At 32.5% G+C, this 23,138-nt stretch overlaps 1 protein-coding gene and 1 pseudogene across 1 annotated transcript; both read right to left on the reverse strand.

The window, feature by feature from the left end:
* Window positions 1–14,905: 14,905 nt before the first annotated feature.
* LOC120133588 (benzyl alcohol O-benzoyltransferase-like) lies at window positions 14,906–16,476 on the reverse strand. The gene is made up of 2 exons (XM_039150149.1): window positions 16,021–16,476; window positions 14,906–15,931 (listed from the first exon to the last, which is right to left on the reverse strand). Exons 1-2 carry the CDS (start codon window positions 16,465–16,467, stop codon window positions 14,990–14,992), a joined length of 1,389 nt encoding a protein of 462 aa, XP_039006080.1. The 5' UTR covers window positions 16,468–16,476; the 3' UTR covers window positions 14,906–14,989.
* Window positions 16,477–20,413: 3,937 nt separating this feature from the next.
* Window positions 20,414–21,747, reverse strand: LOC120133701 (annotated as a pseudogene).
* Window positions 21,748–23,138: the final 1,391 nt, after the last annotated feature.

Consider the following 23,138-nt stretch of genomic DNA (forward strand, 5'->3'; position numbering starts at 1 on the left):
ATAATAATTGGAATGATGATATGTATATTATGCATGATTATGTAGATATCGGTCGAGAGAAAAGTCCGAACAAGTCAACAAGTATTAGTCAATGAGATACGATTGATCAGGAAAGAGTTATAAGTGCTCGAAGTGACAAGTGAGGCCATGTGAGTGCATACTAGTGGCATATGGTGTTTAATGGAAATATGACTTGCAATGAGTCTATTTCTTATAGTAGTATGCATGAAGTCATGATCATAAGCATGTGTTTGATATAAGTATATGTGTTATATGTGATTATATGTGTTACATGATTTGTGTGAATACATGTTAATGTGATGAATCTATATGATATGATATATACATATATAACAATAGAGATATAAGGAATTTTATGAACATGTGACATGTGACCATATATGATTACATGATATATGTGAACATAAGAGAACAAATTATAAACTATATGATATAAGTGATTTCATGAGAAAGTGAAATAAGCTATGAGATCACACAAAAATGTTATATGATCTATGTGACTTGAGCTATATGACCATATGAGAATGTGACATGAGATTATATGCATATGTGATATGAACATGTGAATATGTGAAATGATAAGAGATAATGCCCATGTTATGTGTCATGAGAGCTAGAGGTATAGCTGGCATGCCAAGAGTCGAGGGTTCTACGTGGTCCTTCGGGACATATATGTAATCCTTTATAACATATATGTGGTACTTCGATACACTTATTTGGTCCATTGGAATATGTATATGGTTCTTAAGGAGTGGTCCTTCGGGACATTTATACTCGGTACTTCGGGACAAATTCTACGTGCCCTTAGTGGGAATTATACAAGCTATGGTGACAGCGTATGTGCACAACTTCTATGTACTCACATATCTTTAGTTCTCACATGTGTACATGGGCTAATAAAGATATAATATAAATAAACTTAATATTCTTGTTATATGGGGTTGAGCACTTGGATATGAGTATGTTGGTTGCATGTGTTGCATATGTTATATTATCTATGCGAAAATATGTTTGTATGATATATTTGAATGTAAGAGAATAAATGAATTTATATGATATGTTACAAGTAATTACATGAGAAATGCTGTGAACTCCCTAAGAATATGTATATGTAATAAAGTGGTGAACTATAGGATTATATGAATAGAATAATTATGATCGTACTGTGGAAATATATTTGGTATGTGAACTAGTATAATTTAATATTACTATTAAATGAGAATTGAGATAAAATAAATAGTATATCGAATAGGAAACATGTACAGAAATAAGTATAAGAATATATGAGATAAGTTGTATAGGAAGGTCTATATGTTTCAATGAAATTGTGATCTAAAATTGGTTAAATTCTTAGGTGAGATGAAACATAGTACAAGGATTTAGGAAATAAAATCATATGAGAATATCATAGGAATTAAATCATGATAAGTTATGAAAATATATGTTTATGTGACAATTATGTGGAAAATGAACTAATAGAATATAAGGAATTAGTATACAAGAATATGATATAGAATATGCAACAAGAATCTATAGGTTATATGATAAATAGGAGCATATGAAAATAAGAGATAAGATATGCGACTTTCGGATAGAAATTATATGATTAAGAATTATATAAAAGAAATGATTTAAATGATAACAGGAGAATGTGATATAATTTAAGTGGGGGTAAATATACATGATTATATGAACATGCAATAGTATACAATCATATATTATATGATGATATATGTGTATGTATATGTTTATTACATGAAAGTGTATATGAGGTTATATGATATGATAGTATTAAACATACATTAATTATTAGGAGTTATAGTTTACTTATAAGTTTTATATGCCTCACTAAGTCATAGACTTAGCGTGTGAATGTTTCACACGTAGGTTTCGTTAAGAGTATGAAGCGAAGAAGAGCAAGACATGTTAGATTCTCCTTTCCAAAGATCAGATCAAAATGTATTTGAATACATGTATTTTATTCCATAGAATGTAGTTGGCATGTGGTATAAAGATTTGAATTGTATAAGCTCTTATATGATTTGTAAAACCAATTGGTTTTTAATTAATGAAAAATATTTATTTTCTTAAATTGTGAAGTTAAATTTTAACCAATTTGTAAAGAAAAATGCTATGAAAAGTTAATGTAACACCTCGGATCCGGGTCGTATACGGGTTGGGGGTGTTACAGAAACACTCACACGTTAAGTCATTGACTAAGTGAGACATATAAAGCATATAATAGAAAACATAAAACATTTCATATAATAAAATGCATACATGCACATATGCTATCATTATCAACATCAACATCATTTTCATGATCTCTATCATTATCACTAAGCCATTTAAAATATGTCATCTTGTACTTAACCTTTGTAACATGTCATTTTATACTCAACATTTGTAACATATCATATAATACATTTCACCAAGCAATACACACAATATAACATATAAATATTGTAATATATTTCACATAATAAAGCATATACATCACATATAGTGTATTTATGTTATCTCTTTTAATAATTTATGTACTAGCTCATGTATACTTTTGAGAACTAAAGATATATGAGTAAGGTGCGCACTATGCACAACATGGTGAAAATCGTAACTGATACTGAGATATGACGCACTTCAGTGCCATCATAACCTGAATAAGCACCAACGTTGCTGGACATTGATACACGAATGTACCAAAGCTAATATGATAACATTGATACACGAATATACCAAAGCTAATATGATAACATTGATACACGAATGTACCAAAGCTGATATGATAACATTGATACACGAATGTACCAAAACTAATAATGGATAAATACTCAACTAATGGCATGCCAAGTATACCCCTAGCTCTCATAACAAATAACATGAGCATTATCTTTTATGACAGTTCACATCACTTGTATCATATATACATATAATCTCATAACTCGTTATCATGTAGCTTATGAAATATTCTCATATGATCTCATAGATCCTTGTATAACATTCTTGTATGATCTCATAGATCCTTATCATATAACCCATCACACATAGGTTCATATCATATAACATATATCACATGTGCATGTAATCACATAGATCGTATCATATAGCTTATATTATTTCTCATGTGTTCATATAAACACATATGTCATATCTTGCCCACATATGTTTATATATATATCACATAGCACATAGAATAACATGTAAACTTATACATGTACTCATGTACACACTTCCATATAGTTCGTATATCCATGCCATATAACTTATATCATATTTTCATATATTCATGTAGTTCAGTATCACATATCGCATATACATGTAATTATGTAAATCATGTCACATATAATAACATATGACACATATACCATTTTTCATGTATTCACTTAATTCAGTTTCACATATCTTGTCACATAGACATATATTCTCATAAATTAGATTCATGTATCTTATATTTTATTCTCATATGTTCACACTGATCATGTTTCATAGAATAACATGTCAGACATATCACATAGTTGATATTACATTTTCATATATTCATATATTCATGCATACATAAGCATCATATCAATCACATGCTTGTACTTATGGAATCATGCATTCAAACATGGGAAATGGACTTATCGCAAGTCTTATTTCCATAAATACCATATATAATATAATATGCACTCACCTGGGCCTCACTAGTCAAAACAATACTTATAACTCTTATATCTCACTTCATCAATCTTATCTCGTTGACCCGTCTGATTATTACTTTCAATCGATATCTCAATTTTTGTGCTATATCGATCAACCAATTAATCAACATTCGATCACTCTCGAACATGAAACCAACTTCTAATAATTCCTCAGATACATAACAACAGGAATTTCATCAGAAACAGAGCTTAATTGTGAAAAATGGATTGAATCGGTGATTAATAAGTGAAAAACAGTTTATTGGGTTCAAATTTGGCAAAACAAACCCTAAAAATAGACCCATGACGTCAAAAAATGTCAGAATAGGTGTACCAGAAAAAGTCAACGGGCAGTCAATGGTCAACAGTGATCAAAGGTCAACACAGGTCAACGATCAACGACAGTGTTCAACTCAGTTTGGCTCGGTCCGGTTCGGCTTAGTCAGACCGGTCCATTCGATTCAGACCGATTCATATCGATTCAGATCGGTTTAACACGTTTCCTACTAGTAGACGATGCCCACTCACAAGGGACGGCGTGTGCGGCATCTCCAATCATCGGTTCGGCGTGAAATTTTCCAGATTTGTAGATCTATACCCCGAGAGTCTCTTGCAAGTGTTATTTTTCAACAAAACATAACATATTGTAGAATTTAAAACGTACCAACTTATCCAACGGTAATCGGCAAGTGACGCCAATAGAGTAACAGCGACGTGATGATTTTAGTCAGGGTTTGAGCGCACAGTGACGGTGATTCCGATGATACAGGTAGTGTGATGATCGGGTGACCAGATCGACCGGAATCGATGAAAACAATCGACAGTTGAGTTAAAATCGATGAAACTTTCGGTTGAGTTTTACGACGAACGACGTCGATTCACAACGGGATAAAGGTCAGGTTTTGTTCACTGTTCAATGGTGAGTCTATTGGCGGTGTCGGATCGACGAACGGTGGACGGACGGTGGAGAATCAAGGCGACAAATGAAGGTCGATGGGAAAAATAATTCTTGGGAAAATTGGGTAAGTTCTAGAGAAAACCATATTACACGGAAGGAAAGGGGATTTATTTTTCAACATCTAAGAAAATTGGGTAAATTTAGGACTGGGTCCTTGAATTTCCTTCACTTTCTAAATATGTCTATAAGTTTCAAAAAATTATAATTTAACCCCTAAATTGAAGTATTTAATTTATTTCTTATCAAATGATCATGATACCCTTCCATCCTTACTTCTTTGATATTCAATCCTACACAAATATATTCAAATTAAGCCCCTAAACTTTTCATTTTTTCTCAAAATTGACCAGAAAGTTTCAAAAACTTACATTTTAGTCATTAGCCCGCTTTTTGGGATGTTACAAATCTCCCCTTAAGAAAATTCGTCCTCGAATTTTCATTGTACAAAGAGATGGGAAATTGTCTACTCATATTTTACTTGCACTTCTTGTTATACTACGGATCCACTTCTTTCAAGATCTCATAGAGGATTCATTCATAACATTCACACTAACATTTCTCATTTATCATTTATGTTACATAGAACATATTTACTTAGAACATATTCATATAACATTTCACGTAGAAAACATTTACATATTATATCCATATGTCAGAACAAGATCATATCATAATTCAATGCAATATGATCACTTTACCTGCATATCATCCATGTTACCATAAAATAACATGATACAACCAGATATAAAGTTTCTTACCAATATACTTGCCATTTATCCCATTAGCTCGTAAGCTTATTTGCCAATTTATCATTTATTAACCAATAAACCATGACCCAAAGTATAAATGTATGAGTAACCCAGTATAGGAGTCAAATATTGCACCGCATTGCTGAGGTCGAGTTTTGTTCACCTAATAATGCACTGTAGTGCTGAGGTCGGGCTTACTCACCTTGTACACCGTAGTGTTTTGTATTGTGTCTTTTCTAGACACTTTGAGGCCTGCACTATGTGCCTTCTCTAGACACTCTAGTGCTACCTAATATGCAGTTTCTAGACTCTATGGCATGTATTAATACCACTGATCCTCAATAACATACTTGGGTATATAGCCTACTTTTATTTGATCCATCCATGGTAAAGTATATCAATACCATTTAAAATTGGACAGTTCATACCCGAAATATCATTTATGATAAAAATCATATATGCTCATGATAGCATCATATGCGACAATCAATGATCACTGCATTTTATATTCAACCTTTGACATATTTAGAATATGTCAAATATATGATAAATGACATAAATATCATGTCAACATAAACAAGGTAGACTTATCGCAAGTCCTACCCAATGATGCATAAAACATTCATGTATAATGTTAGGTATGCATTACACTCATTTTGACATTATACGCAACTCCCAAAAATTTTCATAATTTCATATCCTGACAGTTTGCATTACCTCTACAGAAATATTATTTTGTATTAATATAGAACTTTAAAAATTATTATGTTTATACCATTAGAAACTATACTCAAATATGAATCTATCCATATAAACAACTTCTTCTAGTTCATTTTGTACAATTTATGGAAATTTTCTAAACTTATTGTTTAGATCATAAATTCTAAACAGGTTTCTCCAATTTGCGTTTTCAACTTGTTCACTAATTCTATTAGTTCACCAAATGCACATATATGCATGCATCACAAATCAAATAACATTTTAGGAGTCACTTCTTACCATAGTAACTCTGTCACTGGCTCATCGTAAGCCAATGTTAGTTTGATAACATAAGTACAAATTAAATTTGCACTCACCATGGAAATAATAATGTTTTATCCATAATGTAATCTCAATCCTTTCCACTCAAAATCATGAGTCAATTTATTTCTTTCATCAATCTCTAATGACTTACAATATAAACCACATCTTTATTCTTATACCATCTTCATCCGAATTACAATACACTTTTTTCCATTTTTTTCAATCTTGAAATGGATGTCAATATTCTTTTTATCATCTCAAAAGTAACATGCTTATCTTTAACAACTTGATTAGAGAGAATATAATCATTCGAATATATCTCAAGCTTCCTTCATACATATAAATAAATCCTTATCTCTTTGACTACATTTACATGGCTAAGAAACACAACCGTAAACAAATCCATGTCACACTTGGTTAACTTAGCCGTACATTTTTCTTCTGATATTTTAAACTCTATTACACTCACCCCTTTGCATATCCCTTTTCAAAGCCTGAATAATCTGTTTAAACTCACTATCTGTCTATACATAGATATTAATGCTACAATTAATTTGAAATATGGAGACCTTGTTCAAAGAATTCCACAAATTTGAGGTACCCTGAAATCTTCATCAGATATAATTGAGACATATACTTTACAAAATCAAACAATATTTTCATATAACCTTACATACTTATCCAAGAAATATTTACCTCATTATGATAAATGATGCTAACTTAATCAATTTCTTCATAACCATCCAAATTTAGTCTCCACAGAAATTCTGATACAAAATTCATAACAACTCTTTATCGTTTCCACTTAGAATTGAAAATTTCTTACTTCCATACCAAACTTATACTATATACCTCATCATAACCCTTGTTACTTGAGTCTTTAAACTCCATCATTTAATTTCCTTAGCTCTTTATTCCTTCACAAATCAAAATCTCATTGCAACTTAGGTCATATGTTTTTCTTCATACTTTATTACTCTTCTCATATTGGTATGAGATACATCATAAACACACTTATACTCATATTTGATTACTATTTTTTTATCTCATCTTTATAACCTTGATAGTCAACACTACTTGATTCAATAATTACCATATTCTAATACTCACTTAGTCCATTTAAAATACTTTTTATACTTCAATTTACATAATTTCTATCAGAGCTTTTAATCTAATTCACAAAGGTTATCTTTAAACCTGACTTATTATCAATTAAACATTCTTAATTCCTTATTTCATCTTCCAGTACCAGACCCTACTACTTGAGTATTTCTGAATCTCATCGAATTTGATTCTCTGGCAGAGAATACAACTAATTCATACCTGGTCTGAAGTTGAAAACTAGAAACTCTACTCTCTTTGATGGTGTTGAACTCTATGAAGCACTAATTCTCTTAATCATTTGAGATTTTTGTTCTCCAAAACTTTAATTCTGAGCTCTCTCTAGAGCTTTAGCGCGATTAACCATTTCTTAAAACGAGAACAAATTCAAAACTAGTAACACTCTTTTAATTTAAGGCGTAAGCCCTAAACATCCAATCACATGTATTCTTTTCAGTCGAAATTAACTCAACAGCAAATCTGCTTAGCTTATTAAACTTACATTCATACACATACAAGGTGTAATTCCCTTGTTTCAAACTCATATAATCTAGCTTCATTTGTCTTATAAATTGGTTATCGATGTACTTATTCTTGAACTCTTCTATAAATAGTAACCACGTCACTGGATCTTTTAACATTCTCATGGTGCCATTTGTCCACCATAATTTAGCTTGCCCACGTAGTAATGAAACTACTCCATCTAATTTCTCCAATTCGGAGCAGTGAAAACCTTCTAACATTATCTTCATATCATTTAATCAAAGGTCTGTAACAACAGAATCTTACTCAAATTCACCCATAAACTCAAGTGATCTTAACCCTTTTAACTCTTTAGATACATTCATTCTATGAGTTAAAGGAACAGAAAATTGAAAACACATCAGAACATCATTCAACATCATGAAAAATATTCCCTAATCTTATACATGCACTCCCTGAGGTGTTCGCTCTTCATCCTGCCTAGTCAGGGCAGGTGAATTGTTATTACCTTCAGGTTTATCGTCTCCTGCTTCACTTTGGAAGCTCTCATGATCAGTCATCTAATATAACATAACGATTTAACTCTATTAACAAGACAACACACTCCTTACACTATCATATCAAAAACTTTTTCACTTTGTGTTGGCATGTATACCTTTTTAAAACACTTTTAACATCGGTTTAAGCCTAGAATCGGTTAAACCTTAGCTCTTATACCATTAAATATAACACTCCCAACTTGTACTCTACCCAGATATGAGTCTGAGGTGTCACATTAACTTTTTAAATCGTTTACTTTTACAAAATAACGTAAAATTTAATTTCAAGTTTAAATTAAACCAAATAATTTACATTAAATACAATCATATATTTTTTACAAAATCGATCAGAGTATATCTGATTTAAATTTTTATTTACATGTCAACTACAATCAGTATTACAAAATACATAATATTCAATTATTTTCTGATCTGATCTTTGGAAATGAGAAACTGATTTGTCTTGCTTAACTTTGTTCCTTCTTCTTCTCGGAACCTACGTGTGAAACACTCACACGCTAAGTCATTGCCTTAGTGAGGTATATAAAGGATAAAATAAAAACCATAGAACATTTCATATAACAAAATGCATACATGCACATATGCCATCATTATCAACATCAACATCATTATCATGATCTCCATCATTATCACTAACACATTTAAAACATGTCATCTTGTACTTAACCTTTGTAACATGTCATTTTATACTCAATATTTGTAACATATCATATAATACATTTCACCAAGCAATACACACAGTATCACATATAAATCTTGTAATATATTTTACATAATAAAGCATATACATCATATACAATGTATTTATGTTATCTCTTTTAATAATTCATGTACTAGCCCATGTATACTTTTGAGAACTAAAGATATGTGAGTAAGGTGCGCACTATGCATAACACTGTGCAAATCATAACTGATACTAAGATATGATGCACTTCAGTGCCATCACAACCTGAATAAGCACTAACGGTGCTGGACATTGATACACGAATGTACCAAAGTTGATATGATAACATTGATACGCGAATGTACCAAAGCTGATAATGGATAAATACTTAACTAATGGCATACCAAGTATACCCCTAGCTCTCATAACAAATAACATGGGCATTATCTTTTATGACAGTTCATATCACTTGTATCATATAGACATATAATCTCATAACTTGTTATCATGTAGCTTATGAAACATTCTTGTATTATCTCATAGATCCTTGTATAACATTCTTGTATGATCTCATATATCCTTGTCATATAACCCATCACACATAGGTTCATATCATATAACATATATCACATGTGCATGTAATCACATAGATCATATCATATAGCTTATATCATTTCTCATGTGTTCATATAAACACATATGTCATATCTTGCTCACATATGTTCATATATATATCACATAGCACATAGAATAACATGTAAACTTATACATGTACTCATGTACACACTTCCATATAGTTCGTATATCAATGTCATATAACTTATATCATATTTTTATATATTCATGTAGTTCAGTATCACATATCGTATATACATGTAATCATGTAAATCATATCACATATAATAACATATGACACATATACCCATTTTCATGTATTCACTTAATTCAGTTTCACATAGCTTGTCACATAGACATATATTCTTATAAATTATATTCATGTATCTTATATTTTATTCTCATATGTTCACACCGATCATGTCTCATAGAATAACATGTCAGACATATCACATAGTTGAAATTACATTTTTATAATTCATGTATTCATGCACACATAAGCATCATATCAATCACATGCTTGTACTTATGGAATCATGCATTAAAATATGGGAAATAGAATTATCGCAAGTCTTATTTCCATAAATACCATATATAATATAGTATGCATTCACCTGGGCCTCACTAGTCAAAATAATACTTATAACTCTTATCTCTCACTTCATCAATCTTATCTCGTTGACTCTTCCGATTATTACTTTTGATCGATATCTCGATTTCTGTACCATATCAATCGACCAATTAATCACCATTCGATCACCCTCGAACTTGAAACCAACTTCTAATAATTCCTCAGATACATAACAACATGAATTTCATCATAAACGGAGCTTAATTGTGAAAAATAGATCAAATCGAGTGATTAATCAGTGAAAAACAACTTAGCGGGTTCAAATTTGGCAAAAACGGACTCAGGACATCGAAAAATGTCAGGATAGGTGTACCCAAAAAAAGTCAACGACGTTCAACGATCAACGGCTCGATTTAATTCGGCTCGGTCCGGTTCGGCTTAGTCAGACCGGTCCAGTCGGTTCAGACTGGTTCAACACATTTCCTGCTGTAGAAGATTTGTAGATCTATCCCCCGGGAGTCTCTTGCAAGTGTTATTTTTCAACAAAACATAACGTATTGTAGAATTTTAAAACGTACCAACTTATCCAATGTTGATCGGTGAGTGAGGCCGACGGAGCAACAGTGACGAGACGATTTCAATCGGGTTTTGAGCGCACGATAACGGTGAGTCCAATGGTGTAGGTGGTGTGATGATCGAGTGGCCGAATCGACCGGAATCGACGAAAACAACCGGCGGTCGAGTTAAAGTCAACGAAACTTCTTGTTGAGTTTTACAGCGAACGACGTCGATTCACAACGGGATAAAGGTTAAGTTTTGTTCACTGTTCAATGATGAGTCTATTGGTGGTGTCGGATCGACGAACAGTGGCCGGACGGTGGAGAATTGAGGTGACAAAGGAAGGTTGATGGGAAAGATAATTCTAGGGAAAAATTAAGTTCTGGAGAAAACCATATTACATAGGAGAAAGGGGTTTTATTTTTAAACATTTAAGAAAAATGGGTAAATTCAGGACTGGGTCCTTAAATTTCCTTCAATTTCTAAATATGTCTATAAGTTTTAGAAACTTATAATTTAACCCCTAAATTGAAGTTTTAAATTTATTTCTTATCAAATGATCATTATACCCTTCCATCCTTACTTCTTTGTTATTCAATCCTACACAAAGATATTCCAATTAAGCCCCTGAACTTTTCATTTTTTTCTTAAAATTAACCATAAAGTTTCAAAAACTTACATTTTAGTCATTAACCCACTTTTTGGGATGTTACATGACCAGCCCATATACACATTTCTTGGCTTTCTTAACTTGACCCTTCTTCTTACCTAGCAGCTCATTAAGTAAATTGGCTACACCAAGAGCAGAAGCCCTAGGCTTTCGAGGTAGAGGCTCGTCCACCAAATGAGCATTTTCCTGATCAACCAACACAAAGAATCAAACTTGTGTTTAGAAATAACACCAGCCCCACCACCTTTAGAAGATGAACAAAAAGGTTGAGACTTCTTCTTTTTCCAACTATGTGCAGGAGTAACCACTTTACTTGATCCAGTCCCCACCAAGCCACACTTTTTCCCATTAGTCAATTCACAAACTAAAGCCACACCTTCCCCAAATGAAAAACCAACAACCTACAAATTTTCCATAACATCATCCCCTAAAACCTCACTAGAGGATGAGTCACCAGTCGAAGCAACCAACACCTCAGGGACAGAAGCAGAAGCCCTCGAAAGCATCAAAACAACACCTTGAGCCTCCCCTTTCTTAGAATAACTTTTATCAGAATGCAAAAATGTACATTACGAGAAACATCGAGCAAGAAACCATATCACATACACGCCAACAACAACAATAATACCACTACCAAGAACAACATTTTTAGAACAAGGAATTTTAAAATCAGAAGCAACTTCTATGCATACCTTAGCGTAAGAAAGATGACTCCTAGTTGTTGTAACATTATCCATGTACAAAGGCTTCCCCAAGGTGCTGACAATATAATTGAGCCCCCTCGAAGTGTAAAACTCTAATGAAACCCGAGAGAGTTGAACCTTGACATGAAAACAATCCAAATTAAGTTCTAATTTCTACAAATTGGACTCCCATTTTTGGAGAATATGGACATGCCATGGTCCATTTATAGGACCCAATCATGCGCCACAACATTAACAAATTGAAAGATAAACATACTATCCCCACTAAACTAACCTCAACCTCACCCATCTTCCCCCACAGAGAATTAATAAGCCTCTTCAGCGAGCCAAGATTGGGAGAGCGATTAAGAAATTAAGCAACTAATGAGGAATTCTAGCATGCAATTCCCTCATTAAGATCCTCCGTTGGCGGCTTAACCATGACATTTCCCTCACAAATCTCTAGAGGAAAGAATGCTAAGGCATTTTCTTGACAAGATTTGAACAATTTCCCCCAATCCATTAACAGAAGAATAAGAGGACAAGGGCTCAAGAGTCAAGAATTCATCAATAAATAGCATAATCAAACAAGAACAACCAAGAAATTAAGCAAACTGAAAGAGGAAGAAGGAAAAAATCGACGAACAATATACCTGCTATCATGCGTCGAGAGCATTTCCTAAACATGCACTTCTTTCCTTAGAAAGTGGAAATTGTTATATATCCAAGTATGTTGGATTTGAGTGTTTTTACTTTGGTATATTGTATAAATGAGACTGATGTTTGGATTTTACTAGCTTTCTTTGCTTCAATGAGATGCTGAGCAAGATCTCCTGTGGTTCACTGCCTTGTGCAAAAGAAGTGCTTTTAAGAGCATGTCCCTTGAAAATGGAAACTGTAACATAAATATTATTATTAATAACAACCCATAATTAAATCAAAGGGAATACTATATATATATATAATTAAATAAAATTTTTCCAGACAAAAATGAGTATCTACATCTAATTGATTAGATTCCGATTTAGTTTTTTGTTAACTATGATTTGGTTCTAATATAAAGTATTCATTTTTATAGCATAAAATGTTGGGATAGAACCATTAGCTCCACAGCAAAAGTAAGCACATTTTACTAGATTGTTAGATAATTATTGAAGTGGTCCAAATTTAATCGAGTGTCAATTTTTAAGGGTAAACAATTAAGTAATAGTATATTTATAAATTGGAGTTGTTTGATATTATATTTAATTTTAGTATATTTAGTACAATAGCACTCGTGTATGCATTTTGAGAGTTGAAGGAGCGATTTGTTTTATTATGATAATATGATAATTATGTCTTTAACAAGTTTTAAAATCATATTTTTTTTATTATTTACTTAAATTTTAATATGCGTATTTAATGTTATAGTTTATATTTTTTTAATAAATAAAATAATAATAATAAAATATGTATAAAACTTAAAACCATAAAAAAGATATTGTCACCGGTCCAAAGATCGGACAATATCGGCGTACATCTCGGGGCTCTATCATGAGCGTTTTAGATATATCTAAATAGACAACCGATAAATGAAGATCAACCATCTATATAGATTTGGAAACAATAACTTTTTTATCCTTTTCACTTCCCATGTCGCACTCACTTCTACCATTGCTATCATCCTTCATTTTGGAAAGGAACATATAGATTTGTTGCTGGTATTTCTTTGTATCACAGATTCAATAATATTTGACAAAATATTATCTTAAAAATTATTTGGCATACATGCCAATACTTTGGGTAAAACAATATTGTCTCATTATTTTTACAAACCGGATGAAATGAAAATTAGATTACTCCGTAACTCAATCATGTTTTATTTTAACATTATACCCAAATTCTTGGTATAATTAATGAATTTTAGCATTTTTGTCAAATTCTTGGCAAATACTTCCATTGTTAGGGTTTTGAAACAAATTGGCATGGCTATTTCACCCTCTCCTCTCTCATTTTTTATTGACACTAAATTATTCAATGGCAACGCATCGTGTAATTTAGCATCCAAGTCAGCTTTTGCAAGCCCAGGGAGAGTGGACCAATAAATCTCGGATTAAGTTTACTCTTACGCTTGAACCTCAAAATAATGGTATAATTAATGAATTTTATCATTTTTGTCAAAATGATGGTCTAATGGTGCGATTGGTCTTCTCTCGTCTACTCTCAACTAAAAAGAACTCTTTCTATGGGTATTTACAGTCAAATCCATACTCGATAAGGCCCAAACTTAACCCAAACGACTGTAATCACAAGGGTTTGTAGACCTCTAAGGTCAACTAACACGCGGGGACTTGAAAATTCAAGGCATTACACTCTTTTTATTAAATGTACAACGTAAGTACTCATATTTTTGTACCATAATGGATTGTTATCATTGTTGCATTGAAAATGTATTACAAGTATAGGTTTCGAAACCTGGATAAAACACCGTAGCTTCGAGTCAAATCCTTAACATTTGATAACACATTTTGCTTACTGTTCTATACTAATTTCTAATGCATCTTAAAATGATTATTCTTTTATAACATTATGACTCAAAACAATTTATCATCATTAAGGTAAACCATGGACTGTTACGTTCTTAATATTCTTGGATTTTATACCGGTCATTATTTTACAAACCGGAAGAAATGAAAATCGGTTTACTCTGTAGCCCTACCATCTCTTGTTTTAACAGTATATCCAATTCCTTAGCAAATACTTCCATTGCTGGGTCTGGCAAACAAATTGACATCGCAATTCCATCCTCGCCTTTCTCATTCTTGATTGCCACTAAAATACTCAATGGCGATACACCGTGTAATTTAGCACCCAATCCAGCTTTTGCAAGCCCTCCATACACTGTTTTACCCCATCCAAAATCAACATCTTTAAACCCTACTCGTGTTACATCTGTTACCAAACAACTCCCCGTCATGGGATAATGGGGTCGACCCTTTATCACCATTAAATCTGCCACCGATCTCACATACTCTTCTGTCACTCTCTCCTTGGCATGTCTCACCAGTTTTATTGCATACCATAATGGATTTTCGCTGAGCTTTCTAGCCGTTGTTATTGCAGCCAGGAAGACGATGGCGTTACCGTAATATCCTAGTGGTAATGGAGGGTTTAACTTTGGACGTGCACTAACTGTGAATAGCAAGCGGACCTCTTCATCAGGGTCTGTTTTTAGGGCAATGGTTCGACAACGCCATAAGCAAGCAGCTAAGAGTTCAAACCTCGAACATTGACGAAGGTGGTAGGGTAGGAGTTTGCGAAGAGTTGAAAGTTCTTTGTGGCCAAAGAAAAAGGAACGGTGAACCATGTTTTCTAATGGGGTGGTACTGATGGCACCCTCTTTTTCTTGGTCGTACTCACGATGAAACGACGAGACTCGTGGCGGATCTCGAGCACTTAGAAGGTGCCTCTCCCATACTGGTTGTATTGAAGGGGCGATTGCTCCACGACTTATCTCGGCCATGGCTAAAATCAATTGAATCATGCCACTGGCATCAGTTAAGAGGTGGCTAACATTGATAGCGAAGATAAAACCACCGCATTTCAACCTTGTCACCTGATAATAAATTTATACATCTGACTACTGAGTAAAATAAATAAATATTTAACCCAACATTCACAAAAAAAAAAATTATAAAAAAGTACCTGAATGATCAACAAAGGTCTATTTAAAACATCATTTGGGTTAGGAACATCATAAAGGAGCTCATCAACACAAGGAAATGGTGGAGAAAGTATATCCCCAAAATCCTTAAGTGCAACATCGGCTTCGGCTTCAATATACAAAGCACCTTCGCCCGTACAATCCACCATAAGCTTGCGGTTAGGCCCTTCCCTTAACCTACCAGCAAGTGGATAATAGTACACTAGAGTTTGTGCGAGTGCTTCCCGAATAACCGCAGCAGGGTCCTTCGCTTGCATGGAAGGATTACACGTATAAAATTGGATCACCGGGATATTGAACCGGAGACTCTCTTGGTCATCGATGTCGGATAACAGTTTGCACTCATAAGGGGTGGGCTTTGCCGGAGCAACAAGTTCCGGTTTACGTCTTCGGACCGCAAACGTTACGGCAGAGGACGGTAGTGCCATGGGCGTTGGACTGAGTGTTAGTTGCTGAGAATTTTGCAGATAGAAGATGCATATATATAGGAAAGGGAAACCGAGGAGGGTTCGGTTCTGTCAAAAAAAGTTAGGTCGAGTGCAGAAAATCACGTTTTTTTTTCTTTTAATTTTTTTTCAGTTAACTTAAACGTGTGCGTGCATGGACCGCTTGCAGGACCAGTTTGTTGTGAGAAGAAGAAGCAAAACTGAAGAAGAAACATACTTGTGGTTCCTAAAATTCAACCATTTTTAATATGAATTACACGTGTGCATGGACCGCTTGTTGTCAAGTTTTATGGTTTTCCACTTCTTTTTTCAAGAGTTTTGGGCAAGGTTTAATAAAAAAAAAATGCGCATTTTCCAGTCATCATAAATAATGAATAAGTCTGTACTATCATTAAAAGTTGTCATCAATTCTTTGCCCAGCTAAGAAAATTGAAACTGTAATTGACAAATAATATATTTTAGAGGCAATTTTTAATTAAAAACAATTAGAGGCAATATGAGTAAATGTTTGATTTAATACGAGTCTTTTAATAAATAATAATTGTTTGTAAATGTGTTTTTGAGTTACAATGTGTAGTGTATGTGCTTTTATATTGTTATCTTCAACTTTTAATGTTTTTATTATATTTTTGAGTTTGTTAACAAATATGTACATGTTGAATTTTATTTTATTTATTTTTAATTTACGTTTTTTAAGTAAAAGAGAAAATATTTAATGTCATGTTTTGGTAAAACTTCACTTTCAAGAAAGAATTATCTTTTTTGTTATATGTATATCATATCTAAAATTCGTCATATATTTTTTCATTCAATTTATATAAAAAATTATACATTTTTCCTAATTATTATAATATTTTTAAATAATTTATATAATATTGATATATTTTTTCATTCGTCTGCAAACGCCGCAAAAGGTTACGAGTTTTAGCGGCGTTGTTTTCATAAACACTGCTAAAGGTTATGATATTTAGCGACGATGTTGAAAACCGCCGCTATATATCCTTTTTTTTGGCGTTTGTAAAAAATTGCCGCTAAATGTTATGACAAATAGTTGCATTTGTTCCTAAAAACACCGGTAAAGGTTGTGACATTGTGACATATAGCGGCGTTTGTAAATTAAAACGACGTTATTGACTATGTCTATAGTGGCTAGGGGTGTTCATTCGGTTAAAACGGTCGCCCATTAACCGAATTAATCAAACTTTTTTTCTTTAACTGTTAATCGAACCAAACTTTTTTTTTAATATTAACCGAACCGAATAAAATTCGGTTAATTTTTGGATTAACTGAAATTTTTTAACTTTTTAAATTTATATAAAAATTGAATATTTTTTAATTCAAAAACCAATTTACAACTAATTTAAATAATATATAATTATAAAATAAAAATTTTATATGGATTTTTTTTAATTAATTAATGTTGATTTAGGTTTAAAAGTTATTGGATCTTAAATTATTAATTGGGTTTTAAATGGTTTGGGCTGAGCCCATATGTTATATATAATATATATAATATTTAAAATTTAATTTCGATTAATTCGGTTAATTAACCAATTCTGAACTGAATTAACCGTTAATCAAATTCTAAAAAAATTATTAACTGTTCTCCAACCGAACTAATTCGGTGGCCGACCGAATTAACCGAACTAATTCAGTTCGGTCGGTTAATTCAGTTAAAACCTAAAAATAAACACCCCTAATAGTGGTGATTTTTGTATAAACGCCGCAAATGATCTAGAACTTTAGTGGCGTTTTTTTTCTTCTAAAACACCGGTATTGATTATGTATTTAATGGCGTTTGTTATACAAACGCTGCTAATTAACACAAATTTTGCCAAGGGTGTTTACTGCAATTTTATTACCCAAATTTAAAATTTTAACCTATAGCATTATCCAATAAACATAACAACCAACTTTAAATCCATTATAATAAATCAAACTTTACATTAACGTAAAATATAATGTAGTTCAACATTGTTAACTAGAATGAACAAAACATATATCTAAAATAAGACCTAAGATGGTGGACTCTGAGGTTGATTTTTTCGTATCATCTGCATCATAACTTCAAGTCGATTTTCAAATTCTTGACATTTTTGTTGATATGTTGCTTCTCTCTCTGCTTCCCTTGCTTCATTTTCAGCTTTAATGTTAGTCATTTTTTGATCCATTTCAACCAACTGTTGTTTTAAACGACTAACTTCTAATTGGGAAGACTGACTCTGTGATGACATGTACTGAGATGAATTGGATCCAAAATATTTGGTGGGAGACACGAATAATCCTTGACAGTGAACCAGACCATATCTTTCAGGACCCAAAACTTCATTAATAACTTGATTTTTGATGTCATCCGCATTAACAATACCATGACTTGAAGTTGTAGCTTCATACTCTGCCCTTTTATCCCTCAAATTTTCCTAATAATCAATTCAATAATTATTTTAGATAAGAATGTCATACTATAGATATAAACATAACATAATTCAAATCCCGTGTCCAATAAATGTACCATAATTTATGCAGCTTCATCAGTCATAAGAGTGCCATCCTTTTTTTGTATATGTCATGTCGAAGAGCTTTATTCGTCCAACTTTACAACCAGATGTATTTTCCTACAATGTAGAATAAAAATTAAGTCATGCAAAAAATTAATTAATAATATAATTAATTTTTGTTAGTAAGTGCTACCAACTGTAAATCATTATGTGAATAATCAATAATACCTCATCATTAGCTATACAAGCAAAGCTCTTCGATCCAGCTGTGTAAGTAAACTTTTGTTGTTCTCTGCTAGCAACACCCATCATGCGCTCGGTCCTACAATTTGAATTATTTACTTATAAAGTTAATATTATAATGATATTATATTATTTTTTGAAAAATACATCATACATGTCATTTCTTTAAACTCCAAAACATGAACTGCATCTTCCCATTGATACCTGAGCATTCCAGGTGGGACAGTTTGTAGCTTCTCTTCAAGGCTGAGATCATTCTTGAAGTATTTCTTTTTTAATGATCTCTTGTGGTCTCTCTATCTCTTCTCTAACACTTGCTTCAAATAATCGTCTGAGACCTCTAAAGAAAATTTCTCCTACAAATAACATAAGTGTTCAAAGTAAGTATAAATTACTATTGAACTGTTATGGATTGTCTATTATAATGACATTATTACCTTAACAAAATCCAAAGCCTGATTTTTGTTACTATTTGACATTTCACGCCATGACTTATTATTGATCGGTAAAAGATTAGCATTACGTGCAACTATGCCTAAGTAACCGGATAGGAGATGTGCTTCTGGGCCAATAGGTTGACCGACATCATTTTTTGAAACTTTCACACGGTGCCCAGGAGGAAGTTGGTATAATTTCTTCAATGTTGTATGTCCTCTAGTCTTGCGTGTTCTACTATTTTCAACTATATAACAAATAATTAAATGTAAGTTTTCAAAACGAACCAACAATTAAAGAAAGTGTCGAACATTACATTCAATTTCTACAGCTTCTTCAACAGTAGTAGGAACTTCCGAAGAGTCAATAGCAGTCGATGCCTCATTATTTGTTTGTACTTGTATTTTTCAAAGTTTCCCCACTTTTCTATTAAAAAGCTCAATACTTTTTGGATTTTTCTCCATGGCAAGTTGCATTTATATAAAATTAATTCACAGACGTAAAAAAATCAAATTTAGTAATCACCATTCACCTTAACAATTATTAGATTAACTAAATGAATACTAAAATTAAATATAAGATCAAATAATTCTAATTAAAAAATAATAAATATAATATTATTTAATTACATACCTTTAAAAATTGAGTGTCGATCAATGGATAATCATATTAAAGCAATATTGGAGGAGATTTAGTCAATAGGAGAGTGATTAATTCAAGGTCCTATGGAAGATTTTAATATTTTACTCTATTTATAAACCTTTTGTCGGCTCCTACAATTATATTAGTACTAAGGTAAAAAAACATAAAAAAAACATTTATAAACCTCTCTGCTCAATGGCGACGAACCGTGTAATTTAGCACCCAAACCAGCTTTGGCAACCCCTCCATACACTGCTTTACCTCACCCAAAATCAACATCTTCAAATCCTACTCGTGATAAATCTGTTACCATTAAATCTGCCACTGATCTCACATAGACACATACTCCTCCGTCACGCTCTCCTTGGCATCTCTCACCAGTTTCATTGCATACCCTAATGGATTTTCGCTGAGTTTTCTAGCCGTTGTTATTGCACCGTAATATCCTTGTGGTAATGGAGGGTTTAACTTTGGACGTGCATTAACTGTGAATAGCAATCGGACCTCTTCCTAAGGTTTCTTTCCAGGGCAATAGTTCAACAAAGCCATAAGCAAGATGCTAAGAGTTCAAACCTCGAACATAGATCAAGGTGGTAGGCTAGGAGTTTGCGAAGAGTTGAAAGTTCGTTGGGACCAAAGAAAAAGGAGCGGTGGACCATGTTTGGCAATGGGGTGGTGGTACTGATGCACCCTTTTTTTCTCGGTCATACTCGCGATGAAACGACGAGACTTGTGGCGGATCTCGAGCACTTAGAAGGTGCCTCTCCCATACAGGTTGTATTGAAGGGGCGGTTGCTTCACGACATATCTCGGCCATGGCTAAAATCAATTGAATCATGCCACTGGCATCAGTTAAGATGTGGCTAATATTGATAGCGAAGATAAAACTACAGCATCTCAACCTTGTCACCTGATAATAAATTTGTATATCTGACTACTGAGTAAAATAAATAAATATTTAACCAAATTCATAAAAAATAAAATTATAAATAAGCACCTGAATGATCAACAAAGGTCTATTTAAAATATCATTTGGGTTAGGAGCATCATAAAGGAGCTCATCAACACAAGGAAATGGTGGAGAAAGTATATCCCCAAAATCCTTAAGTGCAACATCGGTATCGGCTTCAATATACAAAGCACCTTTGCCCGTACAATCCGCCATAAACTTGCGGTTAGGCCCTTCCCTTAACCTACCAGCAAGTGGATAATAGTACACTAGAGTTTGTGCGAGTTCTTCCCGAATAACCGCAGCAGGGTCCTTCCCTTGCATGGAAGGATTACACCTGTAAAATTGGATCATTGGGAAATGGAACCGGAGAGTCTCTTGGTCATCGATGACAGATAACAGTTTGCACTCATTAGGGGAGGGCTTTGCCGGAGCAACAAGTTCCGGTTTACATCTTCGGACGGAAAACGATACGGAAGAGGACGGTAGTTCCATGGGCTTTGGACTGAGTGTTAGGTGATGAGACTTTTGCACGCAGAAGACGCATATACATATATATATATAGCAAAGGGAAGCCGATAAGGGTTCTGTTCCGTCACAAAAAATTAGGACGTGTGCATGAGCCTCTTCTAGAATAATTCTGGTTTAGTATTACAAGGGAAAAAAGCAGAAAAACATGTATTATATTTTTATTTTATGTTTGTGATTCCTAAAATTCAGCCTTTTTTTAAATTGAATTTTACGTGTGCGTGGACTGCTTGTTGTCTAGTTTTATGGATTGAAACTGTAATCGACAAATATGCAAATGGTGTTTATGTTAATATTAGAGGCATTCTGGAGCAATTTTGAGTAAATGCTTTCTTTAAATCAAGTCTTTTAATAAATAATAACTATTTATTTGTAGGAAGAGTCTGTCACGCTCGACGAGTATCGATGAACATCATTAACGATGAGCACCATTAATTTAATTTATGAAAATTTAAAATTTTATAAGACTCAATGTATAATTATAAATTAATTAAAAATTTAAAGGTAAATTATTTAAAATAAATGGTAAAATATATCAGTGACTGCCTAATTATTACCGCTTTTCATTTTGACCAATATTTTTAAAATTTTGTCAATCAAAGCACTCAACTATTTAAATGCATTCAATTAAGTCATTTGCCATTAATATTTAACAGAGAAGTTGATGTGGCAGTTAAAATATTTGACATAATTACACATTTGGTCATTGTTACTTATATATTCTATCAATTGGGTCCTAATTTTAATAAATTAAAATAAACTTAACCCTCAATCAAATGGTATCATGTGCCATTAGTGCCAAGTGTAATGACATGTGTCACCATCCGATTGGATAATTAAATTTATTTTAATTATTTTTAATTCAATAAAATTTCTCACAAATCAGAGGATGGCATGAAAATTGTTTTTGGACAATTAAATGATACCTAAGGGAATCGAACATAGGGTTCTTAGGTTAAAGAAGCACAACTCAACCATCGAGACAAAGTAGTTAATTGCTTCAAATTTGACTACATATGTTATTTATGTTGTATATTAGTGTAAACTTAAATTCTTAATATTTTATATATCTTAACTTAAATTTACATATTAAATTAATTTTACATCTTAATATTAAAAATATATTTTATTTTTATATTAAATTATTATATATAATTTATTCTTATTTTAACTTAAAAATATAATTTTAGTCTGTATGTTAACTTAAGAAATATATTTTATTCTTATCTTAACTTATTACATAGATTATATTCTTAACTTAAATTATTAAATATATTCTATTTTTACCTTAAATTATCAAAATAGAATTAATTCTCATTTTAACTTAAAACATGTCTTTTATTCTTATCTTAACTTAA

Source organism: Hibiscus syriacus, unplaced genomic scaffold (genome assembly GCF_006381635.1).
Source record: "Hibiscus syriacus cultivar Baekdansim isolate YM2019G1 unplaced genomic scaffold, ASM638163v2 tig00110584_pilon, whole genome shotgun sequence".
Lineage (NCBI taxonomy): Eukaryota > Viridiplantae > Streptophyta > Magnoliopsida > Malvales > Malvaceae > Hibiscus > Hibiscus syriacus.

What these genes read in the sequence shown, in the direction of transcription:
- LOC120133588 (XM_039150149.1), bottom strand. Translation starts at nt 16,467, where the DNA reads ATGGCACTACCGTCCTCTGCCGTAACGTTTGCGGTCCGAAGACGTAAA. An exon ending in GACCTTTGTTGATCATTCAG is followed by an intron (nt 15,932 to 16,020) that starts GTACTTTTTTAT and finishes ATTTATTATCAG; the next exon opens with GTGACAAGGTTGAAATGCGG.